At 36.0% G+C, this 23,230-nt stretch overlaps 1 protein-coding gene across 1 annotated transcript in view; it reads right to left on the bottom strand.

Moving 5' to 3' along the window:
* Nucleotides 1-18,600: 18,600 nt before the first annotated feature.
* The window catches only part of LOC136036489 (tubby-related protein 3-like), a 107,349-nt gene continuing 102,719 nt past the window's right edge, over nt 18,601-23,230 (bottom strand). Inside the window, exon 9 of the mRNA XM_065718754.1 lies at nt 18,601-22,789. Within this exon, the coding sequence (XP_065574826.1) occupies nt 22,656-22,789 (134 nt within the window). The 3' untranslated portion in view covers nt 18,601-22,655. The remainder of the gene's footprint in view (nt 22,790-23,230) is intronic.

The following is a 23,230-nucleotide window of genomic DNA, read 5'->3' as shown; positions in this document are numbered from 1 at the left end:
CTGTAGAATGCGAATTCAGAGGCAATTTCAAAGCGGAATGAGCAGTTCTTCCACCAGGCAGCAACGTTGCGGCTATTCCGGATGACGCAATTGCCAACGCTATATCATATTTTGATCGAATTGATGCCAGAATCAGTTTTATCACAAACGTTTTACCAGTACCTCCTGGCGCATCCAAAAAGAAAATTTCTCCAACGTTGTTATCGACACAATGTATTATCGTATCATAAATGTCTTTTTGTTCCGACATTAACTTGGAAATTTTATTTTGTACATACGACAATAGATCAATCGTACTGTAACTTTGTTCACGATCTAATTCTACACATGTCGAAACAGCAGCGGTACGATTAGGTGAAGGCATTCCCGAATCCTGAAGAGGTTTGTTTGCCATACATACGCACAAATCTTCTATAATAACTAAAGTGTAGTTATAAATTTCTGATGTAAAATCAAAAGTCATATCTGACGTCTCTAAACGTTTTCGATGGAGTATATCTTCGGACATTTTTGATTTATATTTTTCCCATAACTCTGTAGGAGCTGATGGATAGCAAGTTGTTAGTATGATGCCAAACAATGCACGAATTTGACTTGGAGTTGACGTTTCGCACGCGTCATTGATGCAGTTATCCCAGTGTTGGTCATTCTCCAATGAATTCAGAGCTGGGCATGCACTATGGTAAGTGTCATGTATGGTACCGTTTACAGTTCTCAAATACTCAAAGGACGTCGGACCGGGTACATTCACCAAAAGCAGGCGTAGAAAGAAGCATTCATGTTGATTGGGGTGAACGGTGTAGAGTCTTCCTATCGTGGTATCTTTGAAGATGGTAGGTTGGCCGTCGACTGACTTACCCTATTTTCGACGTTCAAATACTTTATTTTTAATATTCCACGTGTAATACGAAGGCACTTCAGTATACAGCAGTTTTTTTGCAAAAGAATCATTTTTGCATAGCGAAAAGAAAGCAGTTAACTTTGTATTCGGTGGATTCATGGCTCTTTGTTGCACGTTGGATTCCGAAAAATAAACACGTTGACCATTCTGTAAATGTACCGCTAAGTGAACAACAGCTGGACTACGTTCATGTATCGGAAATGAAAGAATTCACCAAACAGCTTCATTACTGCTTATGTATCTTCCAGCCTGATATTGTACGATTTCGTCGATATCTTTGATTTCGGACTGCAAGCCAAAAACTGCCATGTCACTGCCTTTGTTGACGTATTTACATATGTATTTGATTGCCTTTACGGAATTACAGTATTCAACGTTTCTTTGTGCATTAAATGTTTTTGATAATAATAAGGAATATGGAACAACCCACTGGTTATCTACTTCGATGGATAACCTATCTACTTCGATCACATCATCAATTTCGTTAGAAGTAATTTTATTATGTAGCCAGATTAGTATATGTGCGTGTGGCAAACCTCGTTTTTGCCATTCCACTGAGTACATCCAGCATCGCACTGACCCAAACACTTCAAGTTTTACTATGTAGTTTATCAGTGATTTCAACTTTTGCCGGAGGACACGGGCCGTAATGTCATGTCTATGAACCGCCGATTGTCCTTGAAGTAAAAGCTGCTGTATCTCGTCCCAAGATTGATTACATGTAAATGTAATAAATAAATCTGGACGACCATAGAGACGAACATACGCAATAGCATCTTGAGCATATTCATGCATATGACGGGGACTGCCAGCATATGACGAAGGTAAAATCGTTAATCTTCCAACGTTTGCGGTATTACCGTCATTTACAACTGCATCTCGCAAATGAATGTATTGTTCAGAGCGGAGCTTGGTCTGATTCAGACGGATAAATAGCAAACGACGGGAAACAATTGACGGCATTTTAAAATATAATTGCCTTCATCCTGCCGAATCATTAGTCTATAGGAATAATAACGCATTGCACTGCATTTCTTATTCATTTCTTTGTTAGTGGCTGGATTTATCAATTTAATATTAAAGTGATAGCCGTCGGCTCCATCCCAAAAAATGATAACATCAAATCAATGGCTGTTTTGAACAGACGCACTAAATTATTATTTTGTGGAAAAGATGTTGCAATTGGGAAACGATTGTCCTTTCAACGTTGGAAGAAATTTCGCAACGTGCATTCAATTCAGAATTTTTATCACTGATGAAGTACAATTGTAAAAATTTATGATTCTCGCCTGAGAATGGTAGAAGGGACCCTGCTCTATGATAAATTTGCCCTTTTACTTTGAAAGTAGGCATAAATTGATCTGGATTTTTGATTTGGGCACCAAATGACGTCATTTGGAAATATGAGTTATATCTGTGCGTAGAAGGTTGTCTCAGTAATACCGAAGAAGAAGTTCTTAGCGGAGTACCCCAGGGGTCAATTCTCGGCCCCCTTCTGTTTAATCTCTACATCAACGACCTAGTTGAGGGCATCAAATCTGACATCCTTCTCTACGCGGACGACACAAAGCTCTATCGCGTCATCTCGTCATGTGAAGACATTCACCACCTGCAGGCGGATCTCCAACGAATCGATGACTGGATGAAAAAGTGGATCATGGAAATCAATACCCAGAAAAGTCATATCCTCACTCTGGGTCCACAAAACTTTTCGTCCTCATACTTTCTTGGTTCCGCTGCACTCACTCTTAGTAGAGAAGAAAGAGACCTAGGCATCTTAGTGGATTCTGAACTGAACTTCAGTAGCCACTATGAAGCTGTCGTCAAGAAGGCTTCCAAAGTTTCTGGTATGATCAGAAGAAACTTCTCGTGCGAGGACGACAAAATGCTTGCTACGCTCTATAAGTCCCTTGTCCGCCCGATTCTTGAGTATGGACATTGTTCTACAAGACCATACTACAACAAGGACATAGATGCTCTCGAAAATGTTCAGAGGAGGATAACTAAATTCTCTCCCAGGTTACGTTTCCTTCCCTACGAAGAGCGGCTTAGAAAGCTTGAAATCCCAACCCTCGCCTATAGATTCCATCGTGGTGATCTTATTGAAATGTACAAGCTCTGCAATGGAGCCTATGATGACGTACCAGCCCAGAGAATCGTGCAGTTCAATAAAAATCATCTCCGAGGACATCAGTACAAAGTGAGTATGGAACGTTTTTACAAGGACATGGGCCGATGGACTTTCGGCAACCGAGTTGTTCAGCATTGGAACAACTTACCAGAAAGAGTAATCTGCTCCACAAACCTACGGACATTCAAGAAGGAAGTTGATGAATATTATTCAAGTGACATTTTCTCCTTATGCAAATTTAGAAGAAATGCAAATTAAGATTTTTGTTTTGTAGAGGCTTAACGGCCTGCCATCAAATTTGCGAATATATTTATTTATTTATTTATTTTCTGATCTGTGATAAAAAACGCTTAGATTCGGACGTAGTTCCAGTAAGCAAAGTCTTCAATGACTCTGGTGGTGCAGCCAATAGAGGTAGTTTAACTTTTCCTGAGGCGCAACACATTCCCATTGTTACACCATTGAATTTCAAAGCCTTGCAATAGGGACAAATTATAAACATAGTCCCGATTTGAACACATCTACTCAAGCTATAATTATTGACTGGGCTGTACCTGAACGCCAGGCGATAATTTTCAGGTTGCTCTTGTGATTCCTCGGCACGCTTTCTTTTCTTACTTTCTCTATCAGCCGCAAGCCTGTTTTCTTGCTGTTCTTGTGATTCCTCGGCACGCCTTCTTTTTTCACTCTCTTTTAGCAGCAAGTCTGGTTTCGCGTTGCTCTGGTAGTTCCTCGACACGCCTTCGTTGACGTAAATTGCACATTCCTAATCTAGCATTATCTCTTGAAGCCGCAAGCCTATTTTCACGTTGCTCTTGTGATTCCTTGGACACGCCTTCTTTTTTTACTTTCTCTTTCAGCAGCAAGTCTGGTTTCGCGTTGCTCTGGTCGTTCCTCAACACGCCTTCGTTGACTTAAATTGCACATTCCTAATCTGGCCTTTTCTCTTTGAACCGCAAGCCTGGTTTTGCTTTTTGGTAACATTCTATAACATTGACAGTTTGAGAAATCTCCACGTGCCAAGCCTGCTAAAGCTCAACAATTTATAATAAACCTCAAAATTTTAAGTATCTTTTTTAAGGTTTTCAAATTACATTAATCTATTGTCAAAATATTTCGAAATATTTATGCAATTCCCAGTTTTTACATTTAAACCCTAAACACAAAAATACATTCAACTTATTTTTATATATATCTATATATATATAAATAAGTTGTCTGTCTGTTACGCCAGATTATATCTTCTATATATATAAAAGAAAACAAACTAGAATGTAAAAACTGGAAATTGCATAAATATTTCGAAATATTTTGACAATAGATTAAAGTAATTCGAAAAAAGAAAAATGGTAAAAAATTAAAAAAAAAACTAAAAAGAAAAAACAAAAAAAAAATTAAAAAAATTGAAAAAAGAAAAAACCCTAAAAAGAAAAAACGTAAAAAAATAAAAAAGGTAAAAAACTAAAAAGAAAAAAAACTAAAAAAGCTGAAAAACAAAAAAAAAAGAAAAAACTGGGAATTGCACCAATATTTCAATATATTTTGACAATAGATTAAAGTAATTCGAAAACCTTAAAACAGATACCCCAAATGTTGAGGAAAAAACTAAAAAAATGTTTAAAGAAAAAACTAAGAAAGAAAAAAAAAACTAAAGAAGAAACTGTATCTATCTATATATATAAAAATAAGTTGTCTGTGTGTCTGTGTGTGTGTGTGTCGAGTGACGTCATGTTTTTGTGTCGACTGACATCATGTTTGTCAACTGACGTCATTATAAGGATTGAGCTGTATGCGTCATGAAGTTGTTTGTCGACTGACGTCATGTTTGTCAACTGATGAAATTATATACCGGGACACAAATGACGACCGGGGCACAGGGAATATAAATGACGACCGGGAACCTCAAAGAGCAACTAAAGACTGGGACACCCGGACACAAATCACGACCGGGACACAGGGAATATAAATGACGACTGGGGCACAGGGACACAACTACAACGGGGACGCCGGGGGCACAGGCGGGATATATAAAGGACGACCGGGACACAGGGATTGTTCGAATAGAAATTACAGACCGGGACACCGGGACACAAATGACGACCGGGACATAGGGAATATAAATGACGACCGGGACACAGGGACACATCATTAGAATAATGAGGTATAGATCTGAATACGGATTGTTTTTCCCATGGACAATTATATGTTGCATGTTCAAGAGTCAGTAAACCTGACAATCTATTTATATGCACAGATAATGGGACAGCGAAGAATGTTGTATATTCGCATGTTTTACGTAGTTAAAAACATATATATATATATATATATATATATATATATATATATATATATATATATATATATATATATATATATATATAAATAAGTTGTCTGTCTGTCTGTCTGTGGATCAGGTGACGTCATGTTTCTGTGTCGGCTGACGTCATGAAATTAGGAATATAAATGACGACCGGGACACAGGGACACAACTACAACGGGGACGCCGGGGGCACAGGCGGGATATATAAATGACGACCGGGACACAGGGATTGTTCGAATAGAAATTACAGACCGGGACACCGGGACACAGGGAATATAAATGACGACCGGGACACTCAAAGAGAAATTACAAACTGGGACCCCGGGACACAAATGACGACCGGGACACAGGGAATATAAATGACGACCGGGACACAGGGACACATCATTAGAATAATGAGGTATAGATCTGAATACGGATTGTTTTTCCCATGGACAATTATATGTTGCATGTTCAAGAGTCAGTAAACCTGACAATCTATTTATATGCACAGACAATGGGACAGCGAAGAATGTTGTATATTCGCATGTTTTACGTAGTTAAAAACATATATTTATATCTATCTCTATTCACAGGTGGGACACAGGGACACAACTACAATGGAGCGTAACTAATATGGCGCGTAACGACTTACGCGCGCGCGGGGGGGGGGGGCTTGGGGGGGCGCGAAGCGCCCCACCAACTAGGTGTTGGGGTGGCGCTACCGGGACACAGGGACACAACTACAACGGGGACGCCGGGGGCACAGGCGGGATATATAAATGACGACCGGGACACAGGGATTGTTCGAATAGAAATTACAGACCGGGACACCGGGACACAGGGAATATAAATGACGACCGGGACACTCAAAGAGAAATTACAAACTGGGACACCGGGACACAAATGACGACCGGGACACAGGGAATATAAATGACGACCGGGACACAGGGACACATCATTAGAATAATGAGGTATAGATCTGAATACGGATTGTTTTTCCCATGGACAATTATATGTTGCATGTTCAAGAGTCAGTAAACCTGACAATCTATTTATATGCACAGACAATGGGACAGCGAAGAATGTTGTATATTCGCATGTTTTACGTAGTTAAAAACATATATTTATATCTATCTCTATTCACAGGTGGGACACAGGGACACAACTACAATGGCGCGTAACTAATATGGCGCGTAACGACTTACGCGCGCGGGGGGGGCTTGGGGGGCGCGAAGCGCCCCACCAACTAGGTGTTGGGGTGGCGCGAAGCGCCACCCCAACAGCTAGTATATATATATATATCTATATATATAAAAATAAGTTGTCTGTCTGTGTGTCTGTCTGTCAGGTCACGTCATGTTTCTGTGTCGACTGACGTCATGAAGTTAGTTGTCGTCATTTTTGCTATGACGGTGACGTCATTAAAGATATTTAAGACATATATGTTCACGTAGAAATCTATTAATGTTTAAGTTTAAAATGACTGATGAACTTACAATGGCAAAAGCCGATGAAGATGCTCAAAGAGTCTATGCCAAAAAACTTGCTGCTGATAGAGAAAGTCAGAAAAGAAAGCGTGCCGAGGAATCAAAAGAACAGCAAGGAAACAGGCTTGAGGCTAAAGAACGCAAAACCGCGCAGTTAGATGAAGATCCACCTGGACAGCGAGAGTCAAAACATATCAAAACTGAAAATGATAGCGATGATGATTGGGTCTGGGATTTTGACTTGGATAAGGTCATCAATGCCTACCAGATTTTAGTTAAAAAAAACAAAGGTTCGGCGATATGTATTTCATAGTGAAGCTGAAAAATAAAGAAGAAAAAGAAAACTGAAAAAAGAAAAAATGTAAAAAACTAAAAAATACTAAAAAGAAAAAGCACTCAAAGAGAAATTACAGACCGGGACACAAATGACGACCGGGACAGAGGGAATATAAATAACGACCGGGACACTCAAAGAGAAATTACAGACTGGGATACCGGGACACAAATGACGAGCGGGACACAGGGAATATAAATGACGACCAGGACACAGGTATTTAAGAATATCGTTCAAAGACAAATTTTTAATTGTAAGAAGACCGTTGAAAGAGAAATTCCTAATTGTAAAATGACTGAAGAACCTACAATGGCAACACCCGAGGAAGCTGCTCAAACGAATGTATTCAAGCCGAAGTAGCTGAGTTTGTAAAGCGTTATGTTTCAGGTTCTAGGTCCGAGAGGCTCCAGGTTTGAACCTTGGCTTTAGCATTAATACAAAAGAAGAAAAAAACTAAAAAAGGTAAAAACTACAAAAAAACCAAAAAGAAAATATATATATATATATATTTATATATCTATATATATATAAAAATAAGTTGTCTGTCTGTCAGGTGACGTCATGTTTCTGTGTCGACTGACTTCATGAAGTTAGTTGTCGTCATTTTTGCTATGACGGTGACGTCATTAAAGGTATTTAAGACATATATGTTCACGTAGAAATCTATTAATGTTTAAGTTTAAAATGACTGATTAACTTACAATGGCAAAAGCCGATGAAGATGCTCAAAGAGTCTATGCCAAAAAACTTGCTGCTGATAGAGAAAGTCAGAAAAGAAAGCGTGCCGAGGAATAAAAAGAACAGCAAGGAAACAGGCTTAAGGCTAAAGAACGCAAAACCGCGCAGTTAGATGAAGATCCACCTGGACAGCGAGAGTCAAAACATATCAAAACTGAAAATGATAGCGATGATGATTGGGTTTGGTATTTTGACTTGGATAAGGTCATCAATGCCTACCAGATTTCAGTTAAAAAAACAAAGGTTCGGCGATATGTATTTCATAGTGAAGCTGAAAAATAAAGAAGAAAAAGAAAACTGAAAAAAGAAAAAATGTATAAAACTAAAAAATACTAAAAAGAAAAAACACTCAAAGAGAAATTACAGACCGGGACACAAATGACGACCGGGACAGAGGGAATATAAATAACGACCGGGACACTCAAAGAGAAATTACAGACTGGGATACCGGGACACAAATGACGACCGGGACACAGGGAATATAAATGACGACCAGGACACAGGTATTTAAGAATATCGTTCAAAGACAAATTTTTAATTGTAAGAAGACCGTTGAAAGAGAAATTTCTAATTGTAAAATGACTGAAGAACCTATAATGGCAACGGTACCACCATCGAAGTAGATAACCAGTGGGTTGTTCCATATTCCCCATTATTATCAAAAACATTTAATGCACACATAAACGTTGAATACTGTAACTCCGTAAAGGCAATCAAATACATATGTAAATACGTCAACAAAGGCAGTGACATGGCAGTTTTTGGCTTGCAGCCCGAAACCAAAGATTTCGACGAAATCGTACAATATCAGGCTGGAAGATACATAAGCAGTAATGAAGCTGTTTGGCGAATTCTTTCATTTCCGATACATGAACGTAGTCCAGCTGTTGTTCACTTAGCGGTACATTTACAGAATGGTCAACGTGTTTATTTCTCGGAAACCAACGTGCAACAAAGAGCCCTGAATCCACCGGATACAAAATTAACAGCTTTTTTTTCGCTTTGCAAAAATGATTCTTTTGCAAAAAAACTGCTGTATACTGAAGTGCCTTCGTATTACATGTGGAATACTAAAAATAAAGTATTTGAACGTCGAAAACAGGGTAAGTCAGTCGACGGCCAACCTACCATCTTCAAAGATACCACGATAGGAAGACTCTACACCGTTCACCCCAGTCAACCTGAATGCTTCTTTCTACGCCTGCTTTTGGTGAATGTACCCGGTCCGACATCCTTTGAGTATTTGAGAACTGTAAACGGTACTATACATGACACTTACCGTAGTGCATGCCAAGCTCTGAATTTATTGGAGAATGACCAACACTGGGATAACTGCATCAATGACGCGTGCGAAACGTCAACCCCAAGACAAATTCGTGCATTGTTTGGCATCATTTTAACAACTTGCTCTCCATCAGCTCCTACAGAGTTATGGGAAAAATATAAGTCAAAAATGTCCGAAGATATACTCCATCGAAAACAGTTAGAGACGTCAGATATGACTTTTGATTTTACATCAGAAATTTATAACTACACTTTAGTTATTATAGAAGATTTGTGCGTACGTATGGCAAATAAACCTCTTCAGGATTTGGGAATGCCTTCACCTAACCGTATCGCTGCTGTTTCGACATGTGTAGAATTGGATCGTGAACAAAGTTACAGTACGAGTGATCTATTGTCGTATGTACAAAATAACATTTCCAAGTTAACGTCGGAACAAAAAGACATTTATGATACGATAGACTCAATTTCAGGACGTATACAACTACCTGCTGATTTCTGTAATTTAGTGACGTCCAAAAATGAATTGATTGAAAAAGTATTTCCGAATATTCTAAAAAATTATAAAAATAATAAATGGCTAAGTGAAAGAGCGATTCTCGCACCCAAAAATATAGACGTCCACGAAATCAACAATATTGTTTTGACCAAGATTCGAGACCAGGCAGTCCTTTACAAGTCAGTCGACACAGTTTTGGAACCAAATGAAGCGGTTAATTATCCATCTGAATTTTTAAATTCCATAGATCTTTCAGGGTTTCCACCACACGTGCTACAACTAAAAATAGGCGTACCAATAATACTTTTAAGAAATATCAACCCACCAAAGCTTTGCAATGGCACGCGACTTGCCGTAAAAAAAAACAATGGAAAACCTAATAGAGGCCACAATCTTGACAGGGCCTTTTGAGGGTGAGGCTGTTCTTATTCCTCGCATTCCCATGATTCCAACGGATCTGCCTTTTCAATTTAAAAGATTGCAATTCCCAATTCGATTAGCATTTGCAATCACCATTAACAAAGCTCAAGGTCAATCATTAGAAAAATGTGGTATAGATCTTAATACTGATTGTTTTTCCCATGGACAATTGTACGTTGCATGTTCGAGGGTCGGTAAACCTGACAATCTATTTATATGCAGCGACAATTGGACAGCGAAGAATGTTGTATATTCGCAAGTTTTACGCAGTTAATTTGTATTGTATCTATCTATCTATATAAAAACGAGTTGTGTGTATGCATGTTTGTTTGTTTGTAAAAAGAGCGTTTGCATATGACGTCATTATTAGTACATACGGCTTTGTATATGCACAGACAATGGGAAAGCAAAGAATGTTGTATATTCGCAATTTTTACGTAGTTTAACTCCTGCAGACGAAATGAATGCTTGCCTGAAAAATTCTAATTTATGGGCACACGTAAAAATATTAAAATTAACTACAAATATGCGTGTCCGATTGCAAAACGATGACTCTGGTCAAACATTTTCAGATCAATTGCTGGCAATTGGAAACGGAAAGCTCCCAGTAGTGGGAAAGCCAAAAATGTTGTATATTCGCAATTTTTACATAGTTTGAAACACATATATAAATCTATCTATATTCACAGGTGGGACACAGGGACACAACTACAATGGCGCGTAACTAATATGGCGCGTAACGACTTACGCGCGCGGGGGGGCTTGGGTGGGCGCGAAGCGCCCCACCAACTAGGTGTTGGGGTAGCGCGAAGCGCCACCCCAACAGCTAGTATATCTATATATATATAAAAATAAGTTGTCTGTCTGTGGATCTGTCAGGTGACGTCATGTTTCTGTGTCGACTGACGTCATGTTTTCGACTGACGAAATTACAGACCGGGACATCGGACACAAATGACGACCGGGACACCGGCACATAGGGAATATAAATGACGACCGGGACGCAAGGAATGTTCGATTAGCAATCACCATCAACAAAGCACCGGGACACAAATGACGACCGGGACACAGGGAGTATAAATGACGACCAGGACATAAGTAAAAAAAAATTAAAAACTAAAAAAAAGGTAAAAACTACAAAAAAAATAAAAAGAAGAAAAACTAAAAACTAATAAAAAACTAAAAAAGCTAAAAAGCTAAAAAAAAAACTAAAAAAGAAAATAAAATGGAAAAGGAAAAAAAATGAAAAATAAAGGAGAAAAACAAAACTAAAAAAAAAAAAAAAAAACTAAAACAAGGTAAAAAACTAAAACCTAAAAAAAGACCAATTCAAAAACGAATGTATATACAGACCGGGACACAAATGACGACCGGGACACCGGGACATGACGACCGGGACACAGGGACACAAATACAACAGGGACGCCGGGGGGCTCAGGGGGATATATAAATGACGATGGAGACACAGGGAATCGTCGATTAGCAATCACCATCAACAAAGCTCAAGGGCAATCATTAGAATGATGAGGTATAGATCTGAATACGGATTGTTTTCCCATGGACCATTATATGTTGCATGTTCAAGAGTCGTTAAACCTGACATTCTATTTATATGCACAGACAATGGGACAGCAAAAAATGTTGTATATCCGCAAGTTTTACGTAGTTAAAAACATATATATATATATATATATATATATATATATATATATATATATATATATATATATACATGTATATATATATATATACATATATATACATATATATATATACATATATATATATATATATATATATATATATATATATATATATATATATATATATATATATTATATATATATATATCTATATTCACAGGTGGGACATAGGGACACAACTACAATGGCGCGTAACTAATATGGCGCGTAACGACTTACGCGCGCGGGGGGGCTTGGGCCACCCCAACAGCTAGTCTATATATATAAAAATAAGTTGTCTGTGTGTGGATCTGTGGATCTGTGGATCAGGTGACGTCATGTTTGTTCGCATATGACGTCTGAATTATTTCACACTAATACAAAAGAAGAAAAAAACTAAAAAAGGTAAAAACTACAAAAAAAAACTAAAAAGAAAAAAAACTAAAAAAGCTAAAAAACTAAAAAAAACTAAAAAAAGGTAAAAATCTAATAACTAAAAAAAAACTGAAAAAAATAAAAAAAGGCAAAAACTACAAAAAAATAAAAACTAATAAAAAAACTAAAAAAGCTAAAAAACTAAAAAAACTAAAAAAAACTAAAAAAAGGTAAAAAACTAAAAAAAACTAAAAACTAAAAAAGAAAAAAACTAAAAAAAAGGAAAAAACTGAAAAATAAAAGAGAAAAAGAAAACTAAAAAAATATGAATAAATATATATAAAAATAAGTTGTTTGTGGGTTATGTCTGTCTGTCTGTCTGTCGAGTGACGTCGTGTTTGTCCGCATATGACGTCTGAATTATTTCACACTAATACAAAAGAAGAAAAAAACTAAAAAAGGTAAAAACTACAAAAAAAACTAAAAAGAAAAAAAACTAACAAAGCTAAAAAACTAAAAAAAACTAAAAAAAGGTAAAAAACTAAAAACTAAAAAAAACTGAAAAAACTAAAAAAAGGCAAAAACTAAAAAAAAACTAAAAACTAATAAAAAAACTAAAAAAGCTAAAAAACTAAAAAAACTAAAAAAACTAAAAAAAGGTAAAAAACAAAAAAAAACTAAAAACCAAAAAAGAAAAAACTAAAAAAAGGAAAAAACTGAAAAATAAGAGAAAAAGAAAACTTAAAAAAATATTAATAAATATAAAAAATATAAATATAAATATAATATAAATTAGCAATCAACAAAGCACCGAGACACAAATGACGACCGGGACACAGGGAGTATAAATGACGACCAGGACATAAGTAAAAAAAAAAACTAAAAAAACTAAAAAAATGGTAAAAACTACAAAAAAACTAAAAACTAATAAAAAAACTAAAAAATCTAAAAATCTAAATAAACTAAAAAAGAAAAAAAAGAAAAAAGGAAAAAAATAAAGGAGAAAAACTTAACTAAAAAACGAATGTATATACAGACCGGGACACCGGGATACAAATGACGACCGGGACACAGGGAATATAAATGACGACCGGGACACAGGGACACAACTACAATGGGGACGCCGGGGGGCACAGGGGGATATAAATGACGACCGGGACACCGGGACACAAGGAATATAAATGACGCCCGGGACACTCAAAGAGAAATCACAGACTGGAACACCGGGACACAAATGACGACCGGGACACAGGGAATATAAATGACGACCGGGACACAGGGACATAACTACAAAGGGGACGCCGGGGTGCACAGGGGGATATATAAATGACGATGGCGACTCAGGGAATGGTCGATTAGCAATCACCATCAACAAAGCTCAAGGGCAATCATTAGAATCATGAGGTATAGATCTGAATACGGATTGTTTTCCCATGGACCATTATATGTTGCATGTTCAAGAGTCGGTAAACCTGACAATCTATTTATATGCACAGACAATGGGACAGCAAAGAATGTTGTATATTCGCAAGTTTTACGTAGTTAAAAACATATATATATATATATATATATATATATATATATATATATATATATATATATATATATATATATATATATATATATATATATCTATCTATATTCACAGGTGGGACATAGGGACACAACTACAATGGCGCGTAACTAATATGGCGCGTAACGACTTACGCGCGCGGGGGGGCTTGGGCCACCCCAACAGCTAGTATATATATAAAAATAAGTTGTCTATGTGTGTGTGGGTCTGTCGGGTGACGTCATGTTTGTGTGTTGACTGACGTCATGTTTTCGACTGACGAAATTAGAGACCGGGACATCGGGACACAAATGACGACCGGCACATATCTATCTTCTATAAATATAAAAATAAGTTGTCTATGTGTGTGTGGGTCTGTCGGGTGACGTCATGTTTGTGTGTTGACTGACGTCATGTTTTCGACTGACAAAATTACAGACCGGGACATCGGGACACAAATGACCACCGGGACACCGGCACATAGGGAATATAGATGACGACCGGGACACTCAAAGAGAAAGCGACCGGGACACAAGGAATGTTCGATTAGCAATCACCATCAACAAAGCACCGGGACACAAATGACGACCGGGACACAGGGAGTATAAATACTATAAATACTATAGGCCCTAGGGGGCCTAGGTGCCCCCTCCCACTTTTTTTAGTTTTTTTTTGTAGTTTTTACCTAGCCAAGGTTCGAACCTGCAACCTCTCGGAGCTAGAACCTGGAACATAACACGCTACCAACTCAGCTACTTCGGGCTTGAATACATTCGTTTTTGAATTGGTATATGATGAAATAATTCATAATTCAGACGTGCCCCTCCCACGGAGACTGTGGGGGAGTAAGTCGTCCCCAAAGACATAGTTATAAGGTTTTTTGACTATGATGAATAAAATGGCTATCTCAGAATTTTGATCCGTTGACTTTGGGAAAATAATTAGCGTGGGAGGGAGCCTAGGTGCCCTCCAGTTTTTTTGGTCACTTAAAAGGGCACTAGAACTTTTCATTCCCGTTAGAATGAGCCCTCTCGCAAGATTCTAGGACCACTGGGTCGATACGATCACCCCTGGGAAAAAAAAAAAAAAAATCAAAAAAACAAATAAACACGAATCCGTGATCTGCCTTCTGGCAAAAAAATACAAAATTCCACATTTTCGTAGATAGGAGCTTGAAACTTCTACAACAGGGTTCTCTGATACACTGAATCTGATGGTGTGATTTTCGTTAAGATCGTATGACGTTAGGGGGTGTTTCCCCTTATTTTCTCAAATAAGGCAAATTTTCTCAGGCTCGTAACTTTTGAAGGGTAAAATTAAACTTGATAAAATTTATATATTTAAAATCAGCATGAAAATGCGATTCTTTTGATGTAGCTATTGGTATCAAAACTCTATTTTTTAGAGTTTTGGTTACTATTGAGCCGGGTCGCTGCTTGCTACAGTTCGTTACCACGAACTGTTTGATTCTTATCGTTCCTACCTTGAACTGGTACAAGTCAGGATTGACTACTCCCTCTCAATTTATTAACATACTATTACTACTACTATTAATAACTCACTGCAGCACCAAGTCGCCTAAGGCCAACGCAGCTACGCACGCTCCTCCTCCAGCCTAATCTATTCAAGGCCTCCCTCTTTAAAACCTCCCAGGGAGTTCCCATTTCCTTTAAATTTATGACATCCTCCCAACCCAGACAACCGGACGACGTGCTTTCCGTGTAGCCCCAGACGGTTGGTCAAAAAGGACAATCTTCGACAATCCTCTGTCATCCTTTATCCGCAGAATGTGGCCTCGCCATCTCATCCTTTCTTTCATTATAGCCCTAGAAAGCGGGATTGAACCAGATTTTTCGTACAGCTTACTGTTTGAAATACGGTGAGCCAGCCGGGTACCCAGAACAATCCGTAGGCAATTTCTCTGGAAAACATCTAGTAAATTTTCATCTGCTTTTCGGAGCGCCCATGCTTCAAAGCAATATTTGACCACTGTCATCCTAAATAGAAACTTACATTCTGTCTTACATATTTATGTGTACAGAGCAGTCACGTTAACCGGGGGGGGGGGGGGGATTGTCATCCTAGATTTTGAAAACTACCATTCACTGATATTTTTTTTGTTATTTCCATTGATTGTGTTTTGGCTATTTTCATAAAACGCATATTAACGTCAGGTAATTCAAATATTATCTCAGTATTTGTCTTTCTTTTAACGGTTAATTTTGCTTCTACCACACTGTTTTTCACGTAAATTATACAACGGAAAACTGCAGAGCAGTCACGTCAATAGGAGGGGGGGCCTTTCCATCCTAGATTTTCAAAATTACCTTCCACAGAAATTTTCATTGTTTTTTTTTTTTGCTATTTTCATTGAAAAAGTATTGCCTCCACCCTCAAATTTCCCTGAATAGACGCTACTGCTACAGGGCGTTAAATAGATTCCAGAAAATAGTAAATTTGAGGATCTTAACTAAAATAAAGCTACTTCTTCTTTAACGAACATTGTTTTTCCTTTCATTCGGTGGACTTACCTACCAAGCGTTAAGGATGAATTCAAGGCGATTTTTATTTCAAAATCTTTTGCCCCTGAGAGAAAACCTACAAGTAGGTTCAAATTTCGCCATTTTCGAAAATGTCGGACAGATCCAAAATACCTTTTATTATGCAAGTAGCCAAAAAGGCTTCTAACTGAATTAATATTGGATTCGTCTCCGTCATTTTTGTGGAACTAGCCGAATGGGTTTCTATCAGAATTAATACTGAATTCATTTCCTCATTTTTGTTCCTTTTTTTAGAGCCCAAATTTATTCATACAGTTCCAAAAGAATTCTGTATTTATTTTCAAGTTTATAAATTATGTATATAATTAACTATCTAGCATTTTGTGAAAAAATAGATATAATTTCTTAGAAATTATGCCTATCTTTTGGGAGTATTTTAAACTGTTAAGAACAAAAAGGCACTTTGATGTACAAAAAAGAAAAGACGAAAAAAGCTTTGTGCTTAGCTCATTTATATATATGAAAAAAAGAAAAGAAAAGCTGACTATCAGAAATAAACAAATGTAGATAAAGATCAGATATTTTATTTCAAAAATGCCCACGCTGTTTAAGCATAGCGGCTTAAACAGTGTTGTCAGAAAAACGACTTTTCCAGCCAATATTATAAAAATCTGAAAAAAAATTTTTGTTGAGGTAAAAAGATGGTGGAGCAAAAACGGCCAATGTTTTTGTTCTCTTTACTTCCAACACCAATGAAGGATGATTCGTTAAAACAAGATGTAGGACTCAATGCATATTTAGGATTATATACAGTAAAGACTGAAGTGCTTACTTCATAATATAAGCATCTTTTGAAAAGTTTTTCATACGGGGTATAGTGCCATACTGTGGGTTTTTTCTTACTATTCCAACCAAGAAAAATCTATTGGATTTTTCCTGTTTGTTATATTAAAGAAAGAACTGTATCCTATAGCAATTTATTTAAAAACTTTTCATAATTAACAAAAATAATTTCAAAAACAAAATCATTTTTTTACGAAATTATTCTCAGGTCATGGTCGCTAAAGTTATGTAATATTTCTGGTGTTTGTGCAGTATTTACATAAAAGATATATTACATTAAAATAAAATAAAAACAATTTTTTTCAACTGCAAGTAAGGAGCGACACTAAAACTAAAAAAGAACAGAAATCATTCCGTATATGAAAGGGGTTGTCCCCTCCTCAACGCCCCGCTCTTTACGCTAAAGTTTGACTCTTTGTCACAACTCCACTTTTAAAAACAATAAAAAAAAACTATCGTTACCACGAACTGTTTGATAAATCAGGACTAAGTAAGTCTCATCGGATACCGCTGAAAAACAAAGGTTTGAAAAACAACGAAATTATATTGGCTTGAAAATCAAGAGAAGTGGCTGCAACTACAATATTTTACATATACGTTTTTTTTTCTTTTTTCTTTAACAAGGGATTACAAAAATTCAAAAGCCTTAACATAGAAAACATATTTGAACACAACCAGTTATATACTGTCAATAGAAAGAGCCAAAAAACGAAAATTTTGCAATTATTACAAATGATGAGTCTCTACTTTGACAAGGGATTACAACAATTCAAAAATCTTAAAAAAGAAAACCTTTTTGAACGCAACCAGTTATATAACGTCAGGAGGAAAAGCCAAAAAACGAAAGTTTTGCAATTATTACAAATGATGATTCTCTGCTTTGACAAGGGATTACAACAATTCAAAAACCTCAAAAAAGAAAACCTTTTTGAACGCAACCAGTTATATAATGTCAGTAGGAAGAGCCAAAAAACGAAAATTTTGACAAGGACTACTTTGACAAGGGACTACAACAATTCAAAAACCTTAAAAAAGACAACCTTTTTGAACGCAGCCAGTTATATAATGTCAGTAGGAAGAGCCAAAAAAAAACGAAAATTTTGCAATTATTACAAATGATGATTCTCTATTTTGACAAAGGATTACAACAAAGAATTCAAAAACCTTAAAAAGAAAACCTTTTTGAACGCAACCAGTTATATAATGTCAGTAGGAAGAGCCAAAAAAATGAAAATTTTGCAATTATTACAAATGATGATTCTCTACTTTGACAAGGGATTTCAACAATTCAAAAACCTTAAAAAAGAAAACCTTTTTGAACACAACCAGTTATATAACGTCAGCAAGAAGAGCCAAAAAACTAAATTTTGAAATTATTACAAATGATGATTCTCTATTTTGACAAGGGATTAAAACAATTAAAACACCTTAAAAACATAACAAAAGGTTTGAAGCTTAGTAGACAGCGTTGTTAAAAATCGAACACGCTAAATGGTCAAATATCTTTGAATGGTAATTTTTAGTAAGTAAGTAAGTAATGGAGTAACTTGATAAAGAAGAACAACTTGCAATTTATTTAACTTAGACATACAAAATCTTATAATTCACGCCTAAATAAAACTACTAAGATAATACAAATCCACGAAACCGAGTAATGACGACTAGATTAGTTTATTACACAGGGAGAGATTACAGTACTATATTTAATTATATCATAAAACTAAACTTAAAAACTCCGTTTAATTGATGTCTTAATTAACGTTTCATTTTTGAGCAATAATGTGAATAAAGCAAATAGTAATAAGTAGTACTACACTGTCCCGTTTTTCTTGCTTACCTACTGAACCCTGATCTTGTGAGAACAGTGGTTCAACTAAAGTAGGGGCGTCGATACCCAGAGTGGCTCTGGATTCAGAGCAATAGTTTGACGAGATGATATAGCGCAAGTATCTTTCGAAAATGATGTATTGTTTGAGTTACTCTGCTATATGTCGTCATACCACTTGAAATATTGTACGGGACTGGTTTCCAGAATATTACTTTGCTTAACAGCAAAAATCAAGCAACTAACAGGTGATTAAAAACAGAAAAGAAAAAAGTAATGACTGTTCCGTATTTACAGGTTTTCAGAATATTACTTTGCTTAACAGCAAAAATTAACCAACTAACAGGTGTTTAAAAAAAGAAAAGAAAAAGTAATGACTGTTCTGTGGTTACAGGTTATTTATACAGCCATAGCTGCCATTAGAATATCTTTTCAGCTAATCAGAGACCATGGTATCGTATGAGCTAATGACTAAAGAGTTGAGAAGATACCAAAGCAGAGAAACTAAAATATCTACTGCGAAGTGTAATACAACAAAACGATACAGCAAATCGGAAAATATGGAAAAAAAAAGTTAAAATAAGGATGGTTACGAAAGGGTTTTGCAAACTAGATTTTAAGACAAAAAATCTTCAAGTAGCAAAGGAAAGAGGAAACAAGGATATTCAAAATACTGTTTATGTAGGGTTTTACTCTCCAACAGTACAAACTCCTAGATTTCTCACCTTTTTTGTAGTAATATATATCACTCCAGTATTTCAAGCAATACAGAAAACCAGATCTGAAAACTGAAATTGTTGTTGAAAACAACAATTGTTGTTGAAAATGTTGTTGAAAATTGTTGAAAACTATTGTTGTGGTTGCGGTAGGAAGTGAAGTTAGTAGCTGGTTTTGTATTGCATCAGGAGTTAAGCAGGGTTGCGTTTTATTACCATTTAAATGGATTTTTTTGATGGACTTTGTTCTAAGGAATACGACTAAGTCCATGGGACACCACGGGTCTAAATAAAAGAGCAGAAATTTCCAAGGCTTATACAATGCTTATTACTTGAATGTTCTAGGAAAATAATAAAAATGGATAACTTTTTTCAGAGGGGTGGAGGGTTGTGAGTTCAGAGCGCACAAATAGCCTTGAAAATAATTGTAGTCACTTATACTAGGAATATCAGAAGGTGAAGACGCCACGTTCGGTAATAAGAATATCGATCGAGTGGATAGCTTCACATACCTGAGTTGTATTTTTTTGCAGTGATGGGGGATGAAATAAATATTTAGAAAGTAGAATAGCCAAGACTCAGGGTGTTTATCTCAAAGTAGAAAAAAGTTTGAATAATAGGAAGATACGTCTCCGAGCCAATATTAGAACAATGTAGGCTACAGCAATGACTATAGTCGAATATGGTTCTTAAGCTTGGGCGCTTTGAAAGACGGAGGCTTTGTTGGATCTTTTCAAGAGGAAAAGTATTCGGATTCTTTTAGGTCAAGTCTGACTGATATTATTTCAAAACAAAAAGCCTTATGAAAAATGTGGTTCCGTCCCGCTGTCTAGGGTTATATGAAAGGATGGTTGAGATAGTTAGAATAAGTTCTACTGATGACAAATTACTAAAAATCGTCCTTTATCACCAACCGTCAGGGGCAAAACGAAAGAAAGGTAGTCTCGAAATGGAGTGAAAGGAGATCGTTAGGAAGGATTTAAAGGAAATAGAAACTTCTAGGGGTAGTGCAAACAATGAATGTATTTGGATTGAATAAGGGCATGCACAGCCGCGTTAGCGTCTTGTGACTTGGGGCTGGAGTGAGTTGTCAGCAGCAGTAGTAGTTTCAAGGGATATGACAACATTAAAGAAGTTGAAACAAGCTTTGACTTGTTCGACATAAAATAGTTGCTAGAAGAATAATGAGTAAATACTGGAATCATAAAAGCCTCATGAATGGTTGAGAAGACTCAAGATGTTCGACATTCCTTTCTAAATAGCTCTCAAGCTCTTTTTAGCTTTCAATTAATTTTTTAAAAGCCTCATTTTCTTTTCCATGTAAGCTGCTCAATCTTACATCATGGATAATTTTATGAAGGAAATTGTCTGTAGGGGTAGGGGAATCGCTCTCGGGAAAGACAGAACTTTTGGAGGAAAATCGTCCACGGGGGAGTGTCCACAGGAGTGAACTTTCTATGCGAAATTTTCGGAGTGCGGGAATCACCATGAAACCGCCATTAAAAAAGCCGAGGTAAAGTCTTGGGGAGGTGGTGGGCTCAAAGTGACCGACTCACTTTATCACTGAATGGAATATTAGTCAAATTAGTCAAATAAATATTGGTTAAATTAATATTAGTCTAATCAGGTTTGGACTTATTTCCGAATATCGTTTTATACACTTGTCTAAGTTTCACCGGGCAGCTTTTTACTTTCCTTTGGCTAATTTAGAATTATATTCCCCGAATTAGCGGACCGTTTCACCTAATTCAAAATATTACGAGGCTTTAGCTAAATGAAAGGACATAGAATACTCGTATGTAGATTTTGTTAGAATATTTGTAGGGGGCATAGTTGATACACAAGATATTTCAAACCGAATAAAATACCAAACGTATAAATGTTAAATTGAGTATGAAACGAACGACAAAACAAAATACAAAACATGATAAAAAAAGCATGAAATAGAGATAAGAACATCAACAGTAGATCTTTTTTTAAATAATAACTACAAAACGGCCTCTGAGAACAAAGGTGATAAGAGTGGGTGTGGTAATTACAAAGACATTAGCTTAGTTTCTATTAGAAGTTACTCAGTAAGACAATTATTTATCATCCACCTGAAGCTCTATGAAAGGCCTAGTGTAAAGGGTACAGTGCTTCTAAGGAATACAGGATAGGATGTGATGTCTAATAAAACGAAAAAGGTGGCAAAGCAAGGTAATAAAATCGTGTGAAATGAATGAACTCTGAGAATCGAACTACTTAAAATTGTACACTTGTAAGGCTTGAAGGCTTATTGTAAGTTTAAAGTTTTAAGCATTGGAGTTTAAAGTTTAAGTCTGAAGTTTTAAAAGATAAAGGCTCCTTCCAGCAAGAATTTTCACACCCTGAGTAAGATCCTACAAAGATGCATGAAAGCTTAAATTTGAAATAAACGATTTATTTCACATTTAATTTCAATTTGACTTTGCTCTTTTTTGTTTAAGGATTTCTTTCTTTAAGAATTTTTAAACACAGAAGTTAACACACAAAGAAATTAATGCCAAGATCACAAGAAATTAACACATCTATTCATTAACAAACGATGAATGAAGAGGATGACATATGTTGCAATACTTCTGAAGGGTATAGTGCTTCTAAAGAATATAGGATAGGATGTGAAGGCTAATAAAAAACGAAGAAGGTGGCAAAAAACGCAATAAAATCGTGTAAAACGAATAGTCTCTGAGAATCGAACTACTTAAATTGCACAATTGTAAGGTTTAAGGCCTTTTTGTAAGTTCAAAGTTTAAAGCGTTTGAGTCTAAAGTTTAAAGTTTAAGCCTAAAGTTTTGAAGGATAAAGGTTCCTTCCAGTAAGAATTTTCACACTCTGAGTAACATCCTACAAATATGTACGAAAGCTTCAATTTGAAATACATGATTGAAAACTTCAAACAGGTCACATTAATCCAATCCAATTCAAAACCAGCTCAAAGAATCGTGTTCTAATGTTCATAGCCCAGCCTACACACGTTCTTTTACAGAACGTGTTCACTTTTATGTTGACCAGATAATGCATGTTTATACCCATCAGTACTATTGTTATTCACAAGCCATTTTTGGGTCAAAACTAGATAGGGCAATAGCAAAGGCCTGAAGCGGACAAATTGGTGCTCGTAAATCGAGAGTGAACACATCCTCTGAAATTCGTCCAAACTGCAACACAATGTTTTCTTCTGCAACAAAAAATAATCAGTTTAAAAATCGGTTTAAAATTTTCAGGGTTCAGTAGGTAAGCAAGAAAAACAGGACAGTGTAGTACTACTTATTACTATTTGCTTTATTCACATTATTGCTCAAAAATGAAACGTTAATTAAGAAATCAATTAAACGGAGTTTTAAGTTTAGTTTTATGATATAATTAAATAATGTACTGTAATCTATCCCTGTGTAAAAAACTAATCTAGTCGTCATTACTCGGTTTCGTGTATTTGTATTATCTTAGTAGTTTTATTTAGGCGTAAATTATGAGATTTTGTATGTCTAAGTTAAATACATTAAGTTAAATACAGTACATTATATAATTATATAATTATAATAATTATATTAATTATATAATTATAATAATTATATTAATTATATAATTATAATAATTATAATCTAACTGAATTAATATT

Source organism: Artemia franciscana, chromosome 15, assembly GCF_032884065.1.
Source record: "Artemia franciscana chromosome 15, ASM3288406v1, whole genome shotgun sequence".
NCBI classification, from domain to species: Eukaryota; Metazoa; Arthropoda; class Branchiopoda; order Anostraca; family Artemiidae; genus Artemia; species Artemia franciscana.
The sequence above is the reverse complement of the archived record's forward strand: the minus strand, read 5'-3'. Positions and strand labels throughout refer to the sequence as shown.